At 41.5% G+C, this 19,415-nt stretch overlaps 1 protein-coding gene across 1 annotated transcript in view; it reads left to right on the top strand.

Annotated features, from left to right (window-relative positions):
• The window catches only part of mapk8ip1a (mitogen-activated protein kinase 8 interacting protein 1a), a 49,667-nt gene that overhangs the window by 21,869 nt on the left and 8,383 nt on the right, over window positions 1–19,415 (top strand). The window contains exons 2-10 of the mRNA XM_049574953.1: window positions 5,278–5,353; window positions 9,491–10,042; window positions 11,480–12,064; window positions 14,281–14,538; window positions 16,079–16,154; window positions 16,243–16,409; window positions 16,528–16,631; window positions 18,519–18,629; window positions 18,921–18,991. Coding sequence (XP_049430910.1) covers window positions 5,278–5,353; window positions 9,491–10,042; window positions 11,480–12,064; window positions 14,281–14,538; window positions 16,079–16,154; window positions 16,243–16,409; window positions 16,528–16,631; window positions 18,519–18,629; window positions 18,921–18,991 — 2,000 coding nt within the window. The remainder of the gene's footprint in view (window positions 1–5,277; window positions 5,354–9,490; window positions 10,043–11,479; window positions 12,065–14,280; window positions 14,539–16,078; window positions 16,155–16,242; window positions 16,410–16,527; window positions 16,632–18,518; window positions 18,630–18,920; window positions 18,992–19,415) is intronic.

Genomic DNA, 19,415 nt, shown 5'->3' with positions numbered 1-19,415 from the left:
CCGTGTATCATGCCTACAACACTGTGTGCATTGTCGTTCAACCGAAAACACACAAAAGCACGCAGTGTAATAGAACGAACGTTTGGAATACTAAAAATGCGCTTCAGATGTTTGGATAAGTCAGGTGGTACATTACAATACAGCCCTCAGAAGGTCGGAGCATGAGATTTTTTTGATTGAAAACCAAAGCCCACACACTGCATTTGTTTTAACATGTTATACTAGGCTACATTATATTATATTGTTATCTGAGTGTAGAGAGGACACACATGCAAATAAGAGGCAGAACACAGTTCTAGGAAACATGTGAAAACAATTAACAAACGTGGGTAGGGGAGAAAACGCTGAACAGGTCCTAGCTGCAGGATCAGCACCTTGGGGAGCTCCGCGGCAGTCCTGACAGCTGTGCTCTGTTATATGATGAAAACAGGTTTGAATAATATTCCACAGATATTTAGTAAGATCTTTCTTGTATTAGTGATCAGGCTTCCATACTTCAGTAGTCTAATTAACGCCACGCTGATTTTACCTGTGACGCTATGACTGAACCCAACCATTTTAAAGAAATGTTCAGTTTCTTTTCTTCAGACAAAAGAGTTAAGGAGATGTTTCTTTACCTGCTTGACAGTTTCGACTGAGCCCTGTATTCCTCAGAAGCGTCATCCAACGTGCTGCTGACGCTGATCGGAGGGGGAGGGGGAGGGGGAGAATCTGGCGGTGTTCCTCGCTGAAGCAGGCGCTCAGCTGCTCCAGCGAGCCTGTCCAAACTATCGGCTATGCGGCCGAGGGGCCGCAGCAGGTCTTCAACACGGCTCAGGCGGGTGTTTAGGCGCCCAACACTCCGCCTGAGGCCACCCAGTTCCCGCTCGAGCATGGTGAAGCCTCCTCGCTGGACCTCCACGAATGGGTGGTCCTCAGGCTGGGCGAGCTGCCTCCGTCTCCGTCTCGTCGGAGGTGCAGGTGCAGTCTCCTCCCCCACAACAGCCGCCTGCTCCTGGCAGCTGGGTCCAGCCCCTGGATCATCAGCCAGCGGAGCTGCATGAAGATGATGGGTTCATTTTGAAAAACAAAATGTAGCTATGAAAAATGCTGTGTAAATAAAGTTGGTTGATTCATTGAATGTCTGTTGTGTGTGATAATGTGAAATCAGTACATCAGGAAGCCTGCATGGTTTATACACACTGATATATTGTGATTATTACCTTGGACGCCAACCTGTAGTCCCCCAAAGCCCTCAATGCTCTCCACACTGAGGGTAGAGGCGGCGATGTCCTCTGCTGGCGTCAGATCGTCGGTGGTGTTGGGTGGGCCTCCTCTCGTGGCATGCTGCTGGTGTCGGTGGGCGGCGACCCTCTGTTTCCCCCGTCTTCTGACATCATTATACCGTTTACGGCATTGTGTCACGGTTCTGGTGATACCAGAATACGACGAAACGATCGCCGCCACTTCCTCCCACGCCTGCTTTACCTCGGGGAGCTTGGGTGCCTGTCTGCTGTCCCCGTAGATCTGGTTCTGACGGGCCTTCACCTCCCGCACGAGGAGATCCGTCTCCTCAGCTGTAAAACGCTCACTCTTTCCGGTTGGTAGGTCCGCCATCTAACTACCTCTCCGCCATGCGCTCCAACCGCGCCTCTTTTAAAGGGAATGAGAGGTGACACTCCGATTGGCTTATTGAGTGATACGCCTAAAACACGCCCATGACTAATTCACAGTTAGGACCACACTGCCAACGAAGTGCTGTGAAGCGCAGCAGGCATACAGTCAGCAGTCATGTGTGGACAGGATAACCGCAGAAATTTTGTCTCGTCTCCATTGTATGACGTCACAGTGTGCGACGTAAACAGAAAACAGCTGTGTTATTACCCGATCCAGTGTGTGCGAGAGACAATTTGAGGATGGACCTAAACAAAATACTGCTGCTATTTAGCAGCATATCAGCACTTTGTGGCTGTATCATACAACTAACGCTCCTCAGTGACATGATGACACAGTGATTCTCACGGAGCTGCTGAGGAATCAGAATCTGTCATCAGACTGATTTCGACACTCTGGAATTCTTTCTGCTGAGTGGGTGTGTGTGTGTGTCAGAGCTTGACAATGGCCGTACAGTTAGGAGTTATATCGCCACCTACTGCTTTTGCATCTGTGTTACATTGCTTGATAGTGGAATTTGCGGTGTCATGTGCATGGAGGTATTTTTATTACACCGCTCGGCCTAAACAGGGCCCTTAAGTGCATCAGTATCTGATGCTGAGGGCCACTGCCCAAGCATTGCTATTTGGTGCGTTGGGAGTGAGACCAGGTTGAAATATACTTACGGTTGGAGGTCACTGCTTTAAATCTCCCAAGTATTCAAGAGTAGATAAAAGTGGGACAGCCCGGCCGCCCAGGGGTAATGTAAATTTGTCATTTTGCTAAACCTGTCTGCCCTTTTGCTCCCTGCAAATCATGCAAGAATGTAACTAAGTACATTTACTCAAGCACTGTACTTGAGTATTTCCATTTTATGCCACTTTCTATTTAAAATCCACTATATTTTGGAAGCCAATATTGCAGATTTAATTCCACTACATTTATTTAGCAACATTAGTTACTAGTTTCCTCTTACTATTGTTTGAGATCTTCTTCAGAACTTCTTCCCCCACTTCCCTGCAGCCATGTTTCCAGTACCACAATTACCTAATTTGTGCAAAATGGTCACATTAGCATGGTAACATGCTTACAGTGACAGTGATAGCATGTTGAATGTCAACCTCGTGGTGATGCTGGAGGGAAAGTTAGGGGGTCATTTAAGTCTGTAGGATGCTTCAACTGGGAACTATGACTGTTCATGCAACATTTTAAGCCGATCCGTGATGTGGAGAGATTTCACAGATTAAATATATTATGCAAGTTTTGAACATTCTTGGCACTAGAGGAAAAGTCGGAGGATCACAAAATGATCCAGTCGTTGTCAAGATATTTCACTCCACAGCAAATGTCACAAGAGGAAAGGTCTGTGGGTGTTTAGATATTACAGTCAGGACCAAAGTGGTGTACTGACCAATTAACCAACCAACAGGCCAACATCGCTGTCATTATAGGTGGTATCATGGTAGTGGCGTGGTTTAAAAAAATTCATGTCCACTTTCTGAGTCAAGCTGGACATTAACCATTACCCAGCTCTCTCTGAATATTTCTATCTCAACCCAGTTACAAAAGAAAAACTGTTGACATTGTACATTCTTGCAAATCACAGATATGTTGTATTTAACAGTGGACATGTTGAAACTCTGTGTTTCTCAACAAGCTGCGATGAAGGTGTGTTTGGGTTTAGGGACAATAACCACTTGGTTGTGGCACAAAAGCTGCAGGAAATGCAGGGTGGGGGCTTTTGAATAACTCTGAGGTTCAGTGACTAAAACAGCACTGGGGTAAGCCACAGGGAAATGCCACAATGTGTCTGTAAAAAATGTCCACATTGGGTGGCTAACACGCAGCAGGGGAACACTGTGATGTGTCTGTGAAAAACGCCCAGATTTAGTGCCTCAAACAGCGCAGGGAACACTGTACTGGTCCATGAAAAACACTTAGATTCAGTGGCTGAAATGCTGCAGGGAAAAACCCCAATGTGATGTGAAAAATGCCCAGATCCCGTAGCTAAAACACCAGTAAAGACGCCTCGAAGGATCACCAAAAGACAACAACTGTTTCTGTTTGTTGGTCTCAAACAAGTTGTTGGTCTGCAGCCTGGCAGCCATCTCGCTTAGACGTCATGCCATTCACCATCCACTCCACCTCCTGATGACAAAATCAGCTCAACGTTGATATGCTATGTATAAAACATACAAATGTAATGTATCAATGGTTTGCAGAAATCTACAATGCCAACATTTTCTTCTGGTGACTGAGCTGTTCTTCCTCTGGCTCTTTGTGTTTCTTCTCCTCCACTTTCTCTCGACCCTGGAACTCTCTCTAATCTCTTTCTTCCTTTTACCAGCTCTTATCATCACTTCTCATTATCCTCTCTCTGTCTCAGTGTAATTAAATTCAGTACTCATTCATACTGCTTCATTGGCCCCATGTGATGGTTCCTCATAGTGCAAAAGCACAAGGTGATAAAATGAACTTCAGTCACTGCAAAGCGACAGTAAAATAAGAACAGATTATCCATTCACACAATCCAACACATTCACTACATTTGCACACTATCATGTTCAGACTATACGGTCGAAATGTTGACTCCCCCTGTCCACTAGTAATCAGTACTCTGCATGATTAACATTAATTGTGTAAGGCCAGTCAGTCTGATGCAGAAGTACTTGAACTAGTTGAATGAAAGCATCTGAGTTTGATTTTCACCCATCATATGTACACAGGAGATACTGTTCCATGTAATCCAATACAACACGCACACTAACTAAAGGACCACAGAATTCCAGTACAATCTCACCACAAAAATGAAGAAGGTGGTAACTCAGCATAAGCCCTGTATAGTGACAAGTAAACTCATCAACTTTTTGATCTGCTGATGAGATTTCTGGGATAAAATTAAAATGTTGTATGGGTCAGTAGAGGTTTGGGAAACTGCCTTTACAGAAAGTAGATGTAGCAGGTTAATTAACTAACAGGCCAACCATTTTCCTTCACAGACAGTTCTGAGCATCAGAAAATGATAAATTGCATTATGACTGTTGTTAATAATGAAATTGGCTCCATTACATTTCTGACTCCACATTGAATTCACCATATAGTGCTCATGTAATGCCAGTCTGAAGGAAGATGTCATCATAGAGAGAGAGAGAGATGTACTTAACAAAGAGAGAGATATTCAGGTCCTCCTTCTCTCTCTCACTCTCTCTCTCACACACACACAAACACACACGCACACATACACACGGTGACCATAGTAACAGGATGGGGTTTGCAACAGGGAAAGCAGATGCACGATGGGATGTCAGTAAGTGAGTCAGCGTTCTGCGTGGTCCCTATGACGTCGAGTCTGCACCGTCGCATACTTACTGGTAGATGCTGATTCCTCTTACTGGCAAATAGAGGGAGAAATATTTGGAGATAGACAGATAGATGGATAGATGGATAGATGGATGGATAGATAGATAGATGGATAGATAGATAGATAGATAGATAGATAGATAGATAGATAGATAGATAGATACTTTGTGTGTGTGTGTGTGTGTGTGTGTGTGTGTGTGTGTGTGTGTGTGTGTGTGTGTGTGTGATCAACCCAGTCATGTAATGTTTTCTGCTCTTACACTCTGTTTCTTTGACTCTATCCAGGACTCCATCAACAACAACTCTTTAGGCAAGAAGGACAGCTGGAAGGACTCCCGCTCCTCCTCCCCACATATTACAGGTATGGACACTGACTGAGTTTGGAAAAACTAAAGCAAGTATAGCTGCTGCAGCAGTGAGTCAGGGCTGGGCATTTTGAGAAGGAAGGAGAAGGAGGAAGAGCAGAAAGATGAAAATAGGACAGACAAAATACAGGAGGGTCTGTCAGCAGGACTGCCCAGACCATGGCTAATGAAAACTTATGACATTAAAATACTTTAGAAATCATGGGTGTGGGGTGTCGGTGGCTTAGTGGATAGAGCAGGCGCCCCATGTACAAGGCTGTTGCCGCAGTGGCCCGGGTTTGACTCCAGCCTGTGGCCCTTTGCTGCATGTCATTCCCTCTCTCTCTCCCCCCTTTCACACTCAGCTTTCCTATCAATTAAAGGCAAAAATGCCCAAAAAATATCTTAAAAAAAAAAAAAAATCATAGGTGTGTTCCGAATCACATATTTTTTTTTTAATTTTAGTGGGTACTGCAGCTGCTCTATAAAAGTTCATGGGGTTGGATGCAGTATGCACACAGTTGGGACATACTACTGTTTCATAACATTAATCCCTGAACGCTGACCCTCTTGCACATATAAAACGAAACGCCATGCACCAAGTTAGTTTAGTGGTCAACCCAGAGAGATCTGCTGTTGTTGCTACTTTGCAATGTATGTGGTAAAAGTTAAAACTACATACAAGGTAGATTCTAACATATATTCACCACAGTAAAATTATGCATTTTTCTGACATTGTTATTTTCATAGTTATGTCCTTTTGTTGTTGGTAATATATTGTATTTGCAGCACATTGGTGCAGCAGACAGCATTGTCACCTTACAGCAAGAGGGTTTGAACCCAGGGGGGGTTCCAGCCCCCATGACCCCCAACAGGATAAGCGGTTACAGAACATGAATGAATGAATCTAGACAACACAGAAATGCCTTTAATTTGTTTTGTTTTTTTACAAAGACTGATTGCTTCATAAGTGGCAAACTGATGATTAAGATGCTTTTATTTCTACTGACTCCTATTGACACTTCTGACATTTGTCAAACTACCTCCACCATGACATCAAAATTTTGTATGTTTTTCATGAACACTGGAAATTTATTTAGTGAGAATTTGCAGCCGTTTACAATAGTATTTACATAAAAACATTTAGATGCACTGTGGGCTCAATTTTTGATATTTCAAAAATCTGAATCGTGTGTAGGACAGTCTGAAGATGCTGTGTAGTGAATATGGTGTCAATTAAGCTAAAAATGTGTGAGGAGATAGGTGATAAACAAGTGATGAATATAATCCTGCCAGGTCAAAGAATCTAAAAAATCTTGGTGAAAGGTTGCCAAGACATAGCATATCTGACTGCTTTGTTATGACCTTCCAAAGTTTAACTTTAACTTTTTTAAACTTTAGATGGTTGCTACCATCGGGACTATGAGCCCACAATTTTAAGTGAGGAACTTTGACGTAGGATTGGAATTATATGGAGGGTTTGGTTTATTTTCATGTATGGGTAGACAGATTTTGTGGTAGAAAGTAAGGAAGAAGAATGACAATAACAAGAATGTCTTAAAAGCTATAACAATATTAAGGTGGATAAAAATTTGATTTGTCCACTACAAATACAGTGAAACACCTAAAGAATTAAAGGCATATAGATACCCTTTATAAATTTTCACAGAATTTAAAATCATTCCTGTAGTCTCATTTTATCACTTTTACTTTAAAAGAACAATTCTCAGGAAAGTTTTCTGACCATCATGTTGGCACATTTTACTTTGGTCACTCTCCTTGCTTTCTTGGCAGTAAACTCAGCAGTCAGATCTGTGTAATTCATCTTGGATGCAGCATCCTTTCCAATGGATGGAATAGCAAGCCCACACAGTTTGTCCTGAGACTTTGAAAAGCTGCACTCTCCCAGTGCCACAGTCACCATGATGGTCATAAGAATTCTGAGGGCAATTTCACATTCAGAAAATGTTTGCTCAATGCGTCTGAGGATCTTTGGTTTGCTTTACTTAGTGTTGGAATCTAACTAAATACATATGCTCAGGTACATTACTTACAGTGGCATGCAAAAGTTTTGGCACTCTTGGTCAAAATTTCTGTTTACTGTGAACAGCAAACAAGTAAAAGGTGACCTGATTTCCAAAGTTAAAACATTAAAGATGACACATTTCTTAAAATAAAATATTTTAAGCAAGATTACTTTTAATGTCAATCTTTTACAGTTTCAATATAAGGAAAGGGGAAAAGGTCCTGAAGCAAAAGGTTTGAGCACCCTGCATGGTCAGTACTTAGTAGCACCCCCTTTGGCAAGTATTATCATTTCTACACACCTCTTGTCTGTCCATTTTCGGCCATTCTTACTGCAAAAGGCTTTTAGCTCTTTGAGATTCTTTGACTGTCTTGCATGCACTGCTCTTTTAAAAGATATATATTTTTTTAGGGCATTTTTTAGCCTTTAATTGATAGGATAGTGAAATGTGAAAGGGGGAGAGAGAGAGGGAGAGACATGCAGCAATGGGCCACAGGCTGGAGTCAAACCCGGGCCGCTGCAGCAACAGCCTTGTACATGGGGTGCCTGCTTTACCACTAAGCCACCAACGCCCCAATTTACTGCTCTTTTGAGGTCTATCCACAGATTTTTTTATTGATGTTTAGGTCGGGGGACTGTGAGGGCCATGGCAAAACCTTCAGCTTGTGCCTCCTGAGGTAGTCCATTGTGGATTTCGAGGTGTGTTTAGGATCATTGTCCTGTTGTAGAAGCCATCCTCTCCATCCATTCTTTCCTCTACCTGTGAAATATTCCCCGTGCCACTGCCTGCAACACAAGCACCACCAATCCAGAGTCTGATAAATCTTCCTGCAGGTCTTTTGCAGTCAAACAGGAGTTTTGATCTGCCTTTCAACAATCCTACCAGCAGCTCTCTTGGAAAGTTTTTTTGGTCTTCCAGACCTCAGCTTGACCTCCACAGTTCCTGTTAACTGCCAAACTGAGGAAACAGCTACCTGAAAACACTTAGCTATCTTCTTATAACCTTCTCCTGCTTTGTGGGCATCAGATATTTTAGTTTTCAGAGTGCAAGCAGCTGTTTAGAGGAGCCCATGGCTGCCGAATGTTGACAAGGTTTCAGGAGTCAGAATATTTAAAAAGCTTTGAAATCTGCATCACCTGGCCTTTCCTAACAATGACTGTGAACAAGCCCTGGAGACCCTGGTAAAAGTTGTCTGAGAGCTCAAATGTCTTGGGGTACCCAGTAGTGGCCAAACTTTTGCATGCCACTGTAAATACAATTTTAGGTACTGAGTTGAGTATTTCTATTTTATGTCACTTAATACTATTACTCCACTCGGGGGAATGGAAGTGGCTGTCACACTTAATAGATTCCGTTTCAATGTGTAGTGGAAGCCTGAAGTGTCAGGTAGGAATGGAGTGACCTCTCCTCAAGCTTATTCTGTTCAAAAGATATGGATTGTCAAATATGTCCTGTGCACTTGTGACAGCCATCACCAACCAACCAACCCCACGGTTGTCATACACTATGGAGTTGGTTGTTCCTGTGTCGTTTTAATAGAGAATAAAAAGGAGGCAACCATATAAATGACTGCAGTTCAGTTTAATTGAAATACCACATCCCAACACATCTCCTGCACTGAGAGAATGTTAACAGGAAAAAAATCATTACAAGTGACTTTTTACCCTAATATTACAATATAAAGAACAATACAAAAAAAAAACATTAATTATAAGACAGTCCATATCTTTTGAGATAGGTGACCTTACTCTCCTCAAGAGAGTAAAAGATAGGTGACTGACTTATAATTAAGTATAAGTAATACAATATATATACCAACTTATCAATTATAATATATCATCATATGTTATGCTACCCAGCAGTATATAAAGTAATTCAAATTCAGCCCACCTTTTCTAGCTGCAACAGGGATGTCCTAGCATGACAGTACAAGAGTGACGACAGATCCTTCAAGAATGAAGTAAATATGTTCTTGAATTATTTGAAATGAATGTATGATTGTTCTCGTAACTGTTATTTATCCACGACAAGCTGCTTACTTTGATAATCCCTCTGTATACATCTGGTTGCCTAATACATAATCTGATGTTTTTGTGTGTGTGTGTGTGTGTGTGTGTGTGTGTTAAGGGGATCTAACACCACCAGATACCCAACCAAAAGCGGAGGACAAAGTTCGGCACAGCACGCGCCGCCCGGCCCCCAAACCCCCCACAGCCAATGGAACAAACAGCAGAGCCAACACTCAGGCTGCTGCCACCACTGCAGACACACGCGCTCGATTGCGGGAAAGACAGGTGTCAGGGGTCACACACACACAGTCCTCCAGCACACCGAGGATTCTAAGGAGAGCAGGGAGAGGAGCAACAGCGATGAGAGAAAGGAGCCTGGGGGACATCAGAGGAAAGGATGGAGTGACAGCAGGGAAGGAAGAAAGAAGAGGAGGAAGACTATGTGATGGGAAGGAGAAAGAGAGAAATGGACATCAGAGGCCAAGGGAAGCAAATGGACTGAAAAGCCGGGGGGCTGATGGGAAAGGAAAAGTAGGTGCTAAAGGGGTTAACAAAGGAGGGGGATTCAAGCCAAATAACATACTGTCGAACCAGGAAGTTTATCTGACAGCAATGGTGGTTCCACGCACACCCGTAGCACCAAGAAACCACGACAAGACCCAAGACCAAGGTAATGAACCACCCTTAGAGTGCAGGGAGGTGGCTGTTGTAACCTTTACTTAAGTCCCTTGTGAGATTTGTTTTTTTTTTTTTTTTTGAAAAACTGATCAAAAAACTTTACATCAAAAAGGATTAATGTGTACCATGGGTTATAAAGGTGTGATTTTCTATGCAGGTGACAGCAGTCCTACAACAGTCAATCAGTAGCCATGATAGTGACAGACATTATAATGCCAGTAGTGATTTAACATGATCTCTAACAAAGAGCACTTTACATTTTCACTTTTGTCTTAATTCTGAATGATAAGCACTACAGTTAAGTAAAATGTGCTAAGTGAATCACAAGCTTGAGCCCCCTTCCCCACCCCAGTTATTTTTGTCATAGTCCCTTAGTAACAATTCTTTTATTTGCATTCTTAAAACAGAACAAGGAAATAGTTGTTGATTAGCACATGAATTTTATTTAAGTAACTGCTGAATTGTATGCTAGCTAAGATACAGAGAGCTTGTTTGATACTTTGGTTGTCTAAAAACCTGACAGTAGTGGGGCTAAAAACATTGTCCTGAGATAAAAGTTCACGGGCTAAGTTCATTAAATTAATCCCTTTGGAGGCATGAATGTTCTTAGTTAATTTCATGGTAATCTGCCCATTACGTTATAAGACATCTCATGTGCAAAAGTGACATTTTGTCTGGATGATAGTGCCAGACTAAAACTCATTAAATGTCCAAAATGAAAGTGGTTCATCCTAGGGGAAGCATGAATATGCTCAATCTAATAAATTAAATAAATGAACGTGATGAAAGTCGAACATTCACTTTTCTTTCATGTGTGTTTTTAATATTCACCAACTCCTGAGGCAAATATCTGGCCCTTTAGCTGCTTAATGTGCCACTATGTGGCAAACCTCACATTAAGCTTGAGATTGATGGAGTTATTGGCCAGAACAGTGATCCAAAACTGCCTGCAGTGCTTTGTACAGCTGAGGGAACACATGTAGTTGGTAACTGGTGCAAAATTGGTGCAGCCTTTAAGATCTGGTAGTCACATTGACACAAACAGAAAGACAGAATATAATAATAGTATTCACACTGGCCTGAAAAAAGTCCAACTGTGATTACAGCCACAGTCTATGACTACTGGCAATTCAGCATCTGTACCTGAACCTGAGGGGTTAAGTGCCTTGCTTAAGGGCAAAATAAAGACCCTGAGTAATACTGGGAGATTTCTGGTTGTATATTGCTAAACAGCAGGCCTTCTAGTTGCTCTTTTTAATATCTTTATCATGGTACAACATCACTTTTCCAGGGAAGGTTTATTTAATCATACATGTTAACAAGTTTAAGGTTTGTAAAACATGTAAAGTGGTTCGTGCTTTTGCAAGCAGTCTGAAAATTTCTCTGTTACTCCTTAAATCTAACCACTGCCCATATTTTGTGTTCTTAGGCCAAAACCATGACAGGACCCAGGACAACCCCCCTATTCTCTCGCGGTCCAGCAGCGAGGGGGGGTCAAACAGGATGTCCCTCAGCTCAGACACAGAAGGTCCCCCACCAGGGCCCCTGCATCCCTCTCTATCCCACCGAACCAACCCTGACATCAGCGAAGAAGAGGGGGAGGGAGATCCCACTCCCTGTGTTAATGTCCAGAATGGTCCAACACACTGCCTTGCAAATAATGAAAAAGCAGAGATGGACTGTACCAAGTCAGAGGTTGATACAGGAAGAGGAAAATGTGATAATAATACTGAGGTGGAAGGCACCAACTCTGTCACTCAGGGAGATTGTGCGGCTGCTCAGACTGTACCAAAGAGTGAGGCTACAGCAGGGTTAAATTATGACTCTGTTAAATACACTCTGGTGGTCGATGAACATGCTCAGTTGGAGCTGGGCAGCCTCAAGGACTGCTTTCACGGTTACAAGGAGCACAATGATGACAGCGATGCAGAGACAGTCTATCAGTCAGCAAATGAGGAGGAAGACCCAGAGTATGAGGAGGAGAGGAAGAGGACAGAAGAAGCAAAGAAGCAAGGTAATGATAATTCAGATTCATTTTTAACATGGCTGAGCTCACTTTTGTCAGAAAGCAGTATCATGAGTTGGTACAACAGTGGCTAAAAGTCTAGAGGCAAGATACAGATAGCTCTTTTAGAGTGCTATAAACTTTTCCTGAGGGTAGCTCCAAAGAAAGGTTCAAGGGTGATCAATTAAATGAAAGGGTTTATCCCTTGGGAAGTATGAATGTTCTCAGCAAAGTTCATGATAATCTGCTTATTGATTAATGACACATCTTGTGTACAAAACTGGCATTTTGTCCTGATGATAAATAAATGGATTATCTTCTGGGAAGCACGAATGTGCTCGACCCAATCAGCAGATAAATGTTGGAATCTATGTTTCTGCATACCAGGGTTACATTACATTTGTATGGTATTATGTAGGAGATACATTGAAACTTTATGTTTTTTTATGTTTCAACAGTGCTGTGGTTAATGTGTGGTTACACTTTGGCACAAAAACACCTGGTTATGGTTAGGGGAAGGTCATGTTTTGGTTTAAAATACCCACTTTTGGTGGTACTATCTCAGCTGGAAATGAAAGAAAATCAACCACCTTTTGTGGTGCTATCCCTGGTGGAGACACAGAGACTGGTTGCTAAAAAACACCAATGTTTGTTGGCTAAAAAGCCACTGGAAATGTGGCCATAACTGGCTAAAAATCAACCTGTTTTGAATAGTGGCCTGCAGCTTGGTAGGTGTCTTGCTCAGGTGTCACCCCATCCACCATCCCCTCTACCTTCCCATGACAGTTGGCTCATATACTGTGTCCCTTGGGGAACCGACGCATATGTAACATAATAATGTAATGTATGCAGTATTTGGTTTGCAGAAATATATAATGCCAGCATTTTCTTCTGGCGACTGGGCTGGGCTTATTTTAAAGTGGAAATTGCTTAATTATATAATAACATATAATATCAATGATTAGTTAGAGGAAAATGTCATGGGGTCAACCACATTATTAGGAACTGTCTTCTAGGGCCCCTGATTTCCCATATCAGATTTTATGGTGGTCTTCCCAGCAGGCGCTGAAATGTTCAGCTTGAAACCAAGAGTTGAACAGAAGGACAGACTGTCAGACAGCGACTGAGAGAAAATATCATCTATATCAACCCAAACTGCTCCAACTGTGGCTGAAAAATGTGTGTTTATGTAGGACCGAATTGGTCATGACAAGAGGCTAATTAGGAAAACACATTTTCAGAACCTTTAAAAGTACATCACCTGGTTTTATTCTTACACTCAGCAGTGCAATAAATATCAGGGAGTGTACCTTTAAAATGTGTGATAAACTTTAATGTTTCATGGTACACAACAACAATAGCATAAACATTTGGGAGGGCTCACGGGGATATGAAATACATCCAACATTCCCATAGCAACAACAAGTCAATTTTAGCAACAAAAGAGAAAAATACCCTCTTTCATACCGCAATTTCAGCTTAATTTTCAGTTTGTGGATCCAATTAAAGGATGTCCTAAATTACCAATTAAACTCTGTAACATCAGAAACTCTGCTGTGAGTGCAGTCACACTGCAAAGCTGAGCAATTCACTGTTTTTAAGAAAGAGCTGTAATAGTATAGCAAGATGTGTCAGAACCAAGAATCACAATCAGCTTTATTGGCCAAGTGTGTTTGGACACACAAGGAATTTGACTCTGGTTTCCAGTGGCTCTCAGTGTACCTACATACTTACATACATAAATACCTACATACAAAAACTAACATATTGTATAACTATTATATACTGCGCATACAAGCAGATGAAAAAAGCTTGCAAGATCAGTTGGTGCTTTCACTGTTTTTATTTGTCCTGTAAGGTGCAATGATACATTTTGAGATGTGCATTTTGGGACAGGCCTTGCAAACTCATTTTTAAGTGATCTTAACAAGGTTTGTGATTTGTATGTAGAGCTGTGTCATCTGCATATCAACAGAAATAGGTGCAATGTCTCTGAGTCATGTTATTAAGTTGAAACATAAAACGACAAAAGATTAGAGGGCCCAGTACTGGAAAACCACTGAACAGAAGGAGCACCAAACATTTACTGAATGATTGTGCAGGTGTAGCTCAAGGACAGAAGACTGTCTTAAATTTAAATCAAACATACGCTATCTTTTTGCACGGTGCCTTTGTTCTTGTGTCTTGCTGCTAGTAGTTTAACTTTTCTTGTTTTCTGCTCAAAGACAGGAGGAAAGAAGAGGAAAAGAGAAGAAAGGAGGAAGAGGAGAAGAAGAAGTGGAGGGAAGAGGATTTGAAAAGGAGGAGGGAGGAGGAAATAAAGAGACGGAGGGAAGTTGTGGCAAGGATCTGTAAGCAGTCAAAGGTAACATCAACTACAACTTCAGAGGAAGAAGAGTCTAATGGAGAAAGGGCTGCAGCTTCCAGGAGTAAGAAGTTCCTCAACCTGTTTCCCAACAAGAGCAGTCATTACAGTGCCACAGGTTTGTATAGCCCCCATTAGTAACACTCAAATGTGTACTTAGAAAGTCATTCTGTGTTGAATTTGTATGAGGTTACAGCATTTTTCATATCATTCTGATGGTATCAGTATTTGTTTGGAGAAAATAAGACAATCTCTGTTTTGAAAAATGGTGTAGTCTCATAGACACTGATGTATAAAGAGAACTGGATACAGCATTGAAGGCAGTGCCCTCTTTATTCCTATGAAAGTTGCTCAGTGGCGCATAAAGCCAAAGTTCAAATTTACAGGTATAAAATTACCCAGGTCTTCCACTTCATTGGGCCCATAAAGCTAGCACTCCAGGTTTAGCCCTCTGCTAACCTAAATGGGGATAAATAGTTTAATTGTGCAGTTCTTCTAGACTGTCAAAATGTTATTGGACCAAAAATACTTTTTGGGCCCCACTGCATCACATAGCCAACCCAGAAGTTGTAATTTCACGTTTTAGTCACTATGTCAAATTGGCTTCATAGCCCAGTGCTGTTCCCAGGGGATATAGTCTATATCCCCCTTAACACCGTCTCTTTAAGGCAGGAATTTCACACTGTTATGCCACCTAGTCATTCTGTATAAAATGTACAGTCACGGAATGGGAGGACAGAGTTGTCTTGCCTTCAAGACGGCATTGGAGGTCATAACAGTGCCGAAAAGATGTCTAAGGGACAGGACAGGGTCATGGGCGGTACGAGTAGTAGCTGGCAAAGTAGCTAGTAGTAACTGTAAATGATTGTTATTGCCATGTTATGCCATTGTTATTGTTTGTAAAGCGCAGCAGACATGGATTTTCATATTTCACACTAGAGGTTGACGCTGTTGTATTACATGCAATGCCCATGGCTCCCATCACGCCCCTTTTGCTTCCTTGATGCCACCATGCTGTCTAAAATCACGCACATGCTGCCATTTGGTTCTCTGTAAAAATGCAAAGGTGGCATGAATTAGGGACTTAAAGAGACAAGGGAAGCTCTATTGCACTATCTCTGTGTAAAAAAGGGCTTATGTGTGGCTTTCAGTCCTCTCATTCTCAGTGTTCCCAAGTTGAAGTGATGGAAGGAGTAGTGTGCATTAACGTGAGCCTCAGAATCTTTCTCACACTATTGTAAGGAGTTGTCAAAGTTCATTTTATCTTTTTTTTTTCATCAATTTCCAAATCCTATGCAAATGAGCTTTAAGCTTTTCCATGGTTGAGGCCATGTGGGTTTCCAGTCAAGTCAAAATCTGATCACTTTACTTTTGTGTCTTTTCATGAAAGGATGATATGACACAAAATACAAACTGTAAACTGATGATTGATGAACTAACCAGAAAAATGAACACTTGAATATATATCAGTGTGATAAAAACTTGCTAAAGATGCCATGTCATGTCCCATCTGATAACATGGAGGAGGCAGGGTTTATGACCTATGCAGCAGCCAGCCACCAGGGGGTGATCAAGATGTTGTGGCTTCACTGTTGGGGAATTGTCACCTTCACATGCAGTCTCTGACTGTGAGTATAACATAATGCTGTCTCATTCAGGTGCTGGGTCTTTTGGTGTGTTCTCCTGTGTTTTGAATGGAGTGGAGAGAGAACAGAGCCACAGAGCTGCCTACAGGTAAATACATATGAACATACACAAACTAATTGTGACATGTACAAATAAACACGAGACTGAAATCTATAAATTTGTATGGCTGTTTTAGGTTTGTCCCTCGTCATGAAGATGAGCTGTACTTAGAGTCAGATGACCCAGTGTTAATACTGAACCAGTCTGAGGACCTGTGGTGTCAGGGTTACAACATGAGGACTGGAGCTACCGGCATCTTCCCTGCCTTCTATGCTGTCAAGGTGGCCAAAGATATTAACCAAGGTACACTGCAAAAAAAAAAAAAAAATACTGAAATGTAAAAACAGAATACCACCATCATCAACAACATTTCATAATTAAAGATGTATTTTCTTATGTTTGTTCTCCTTTCCTCTCACAGTCCAGAAAGATGGCTGGACAGATCAGTTCCTGGTGCGATTCCTGGGTTCAGTTCAGGTCCCCATCCACAAGGGCAACGACATGCTATGTGCTGCGATGCAGAAGGTACACAAGTACAGACACTGTGCAACTGAACTGCACCATGAAAGCTGATTATCAGTGGAGTAATGCTGAATAACTGGTGATCATTGCATGGTATAACAACCATTTAAAAGCTAGTTGCAGGAAATGGGGTTATGTTTTAAATTCTAATATTTCCAAGTATAATATTAATAATACTTACTGTCTCTTAAAACACTGTTCATAATATTCTTTATTATTATTAATGAAACAAATGAATGAAAAATGAATGAAATGGGTCACTAACAGAAACCCACAAACAAAACCCAGCCAAGCCTCTTTTAGCTCATTGCACTAGTGAACAGGTGACCGTTTTAGAGCATTTATGAGCTAAATAGACAGACATTTTTGATATTTAAACCACAAGCTGAAGGGAGAGTAACCACTGGACTAACTTCTATGAGACACAAACACAACTCTGAAATGATAAAGTTGTATCGTCTCAGCTCAATGTGTAAACAGGCAACTGTTAACATTTCAACCATAACAACTGTCAGGCCAGTGTCTGTTAGCTGGTGTTAATTGCCTGGGCTATTAAGTGCTTAAATCACTGACCTCAGCAGGCATATATATGGGACAGGCCATTAATTCCTTTCTTTCAAAACTGAGACACACAAAAATTCAGACACACAATACTCAGCAAAGATGGGAAATACAATGAAACTGTTAATTTAAACCAGTATGAATATTACTTGTATAAAAATGAGGCCAACATATAAATTATGAACCATTCATTTGATCTAGCTCCGAGAGACATCACATCAGAGAGAGAGAGTTGAGAGTCTAAAACAGCAAACAATATGTAGTATCTCCATATTGACAAAACTTAAAATGGGGGATTACCATTGGCAAAAGTTGTGTATAGTGCCTGGTACGACCTCAGTCTAGGTTCCAAGCAGAGCTGATACTAGAAGGTGGAGTTAAAACACTGCAGACCACTGATGAATCAGATAGAACTCTAACTAGGGCTACATAGGACATCCTGCTCAGACCTGCCATTTTTAAACAATCAAGCTTTCGTCAATCACGACTGCAATTTTTATATTTATTTAAAATGAAATTTATTCAGTAGCAATTTGGAGAGCATGTAGTGAGCATTTTTTCTGTGTAACTTTTCCCCACAAAGTTGGACTTAAGTGTCTCTTGGTAAAAAAAAAGGATGACAGAAAACTACCAAACTGACATGACAAGATGACAAGCAGCTCATTTAATCTGTGGTATATGTGTATCCACAGGATGGTAGGGCCAGTGAACCAGATGGAAATTTTCAGTGTGAAAATCCCTATATCCGCACCTCCACTTGTTGCCCTGAGGTGAAAACAGAATTCTTAAAGCCAAGACAAATAAAACCAAAACTATCTGAGATTTGGGTGAAATGACCTTTTAACTGGCTCCAGTCCAGTGTGTTATACAAGTGGAGAGCTGTACCTGTTGCAGCTTTAATCACTATGTTTCCTCTAAATCCCTCACTGGGTCCAAATCCTTATTAAGAACATTACAGCACACTTTAGCTCCAGGCTTAGTTTGTAAAGACACGCGTTCTCTCCTTTCACCTCATATTTTACTTTGACTTTGCAGCATGTTGCCTCACTTTGTGAAAAAAAGATTGGACTTTAGTGATTGCTGTGGTGAAAGTTGTGGGAACATAAGTAGGGTTCTGAACATGAGCAGGTAAATAACTCATTTCTTGCTAAGCTGCTAAGCCTGCAAAACACAATTACAAACTATTAGAGGTAAGAATTGCAATCACCAAATTATATGTTCTCATTTATTCAGATTCACTGGAGTGTTTGGTGCCTAAAAAACAGCTGGCTTCTTGTAGTCAGGTACTGTATGTTCATTGACTGATTTATTGATGATTTATGCTAACAGGTGGCGTGTAACAGGCGGTTAGCAGGTCAGCCTCCGTCACCCTGTGTGCTGGAGGTCAGTGTGAAGGGTGTGAAGATCAGCGTCCAAGACCAGTGTCAGTCTGCTCACAGGGTACGTGCACTACTGTATCTACATAAATGCATTCCATCCTTCCTGGGTGTCACGCCTTTTTAAAACCGGCTGATTATGATGTTGGAAAATGATGTTGGAGACTTTGCTGTAGTTAGGTGCTAGCACTCTGAAGTGGCAACCAACAGTAACTACAAGCTACTCAGAAACAGTAATGGGGATTTCAACTACTCTTCCAGTTTGGATAAATATTCCAGGTGGAAATTTTGGACCTCAATTACTGAAATGTTACATTTCTCTCTGTGTCTCTGTCTCTGTCTCTGTCTCTGTCAGGGGGACCAGTGTTTCCATTTCTTCCAGTTGAAGAACATCTCATTCTGTGGCTGTCATCCAAAACACAGCAAGTGAGTTGGAGCACTTAAGGGATTATCTGATCTCATCCATTCCCACACTTGCAGGAGAAATTTCGATATTAAACTGTACCTAGTCTTTGAATTTCCTTTAAATTTTGATGATGATGTAAAGTTCACACATTTAAAAGGACAGTTCACCCCAAAATCAAAAATACAACTTTTTCCTCTTACTTGTGGGGCTATTTATCAATCCAGAGTGGATTACACCCACCAACTGTATCACCATACAGAAGGAAGCTTGCATCTACTCATGGATGAGAGGACTGTGTTTATAATATGGCGAGATATAACCAAAAATGGCGTCCTCCTCAGCTGAGCTGTGATACGGTTGGCAGGTGTAGTTTGGGCGAAAGAAAATAGTGCCTACATGAAACTGCTTACAAGGTCTGCAGCTCACACCAAAACTATTTAGATT

This window comes from Epinephelus fuscoguttatus, linkage group LG4 (assembly GCF_011397635.1).
Source record: "Epinephelus fuscoguttatus linkage group LG4, E.fuscoguttatus.final_Chr_v1".
In the NCBI taxonomy this organism is placed as follows: domain Eukaryota; kingdom Metazoa; phylum Chordata; class Actinopteri; order Perciformes; family Serranidae; genus Epinephelus; species Epinephelus fuscoguttatus.
The sequence above is the reverse complement of the archived record's forward strand: the minus strand, read 5'-3'. Positions and strand labels throughout refer to the sequence as shown.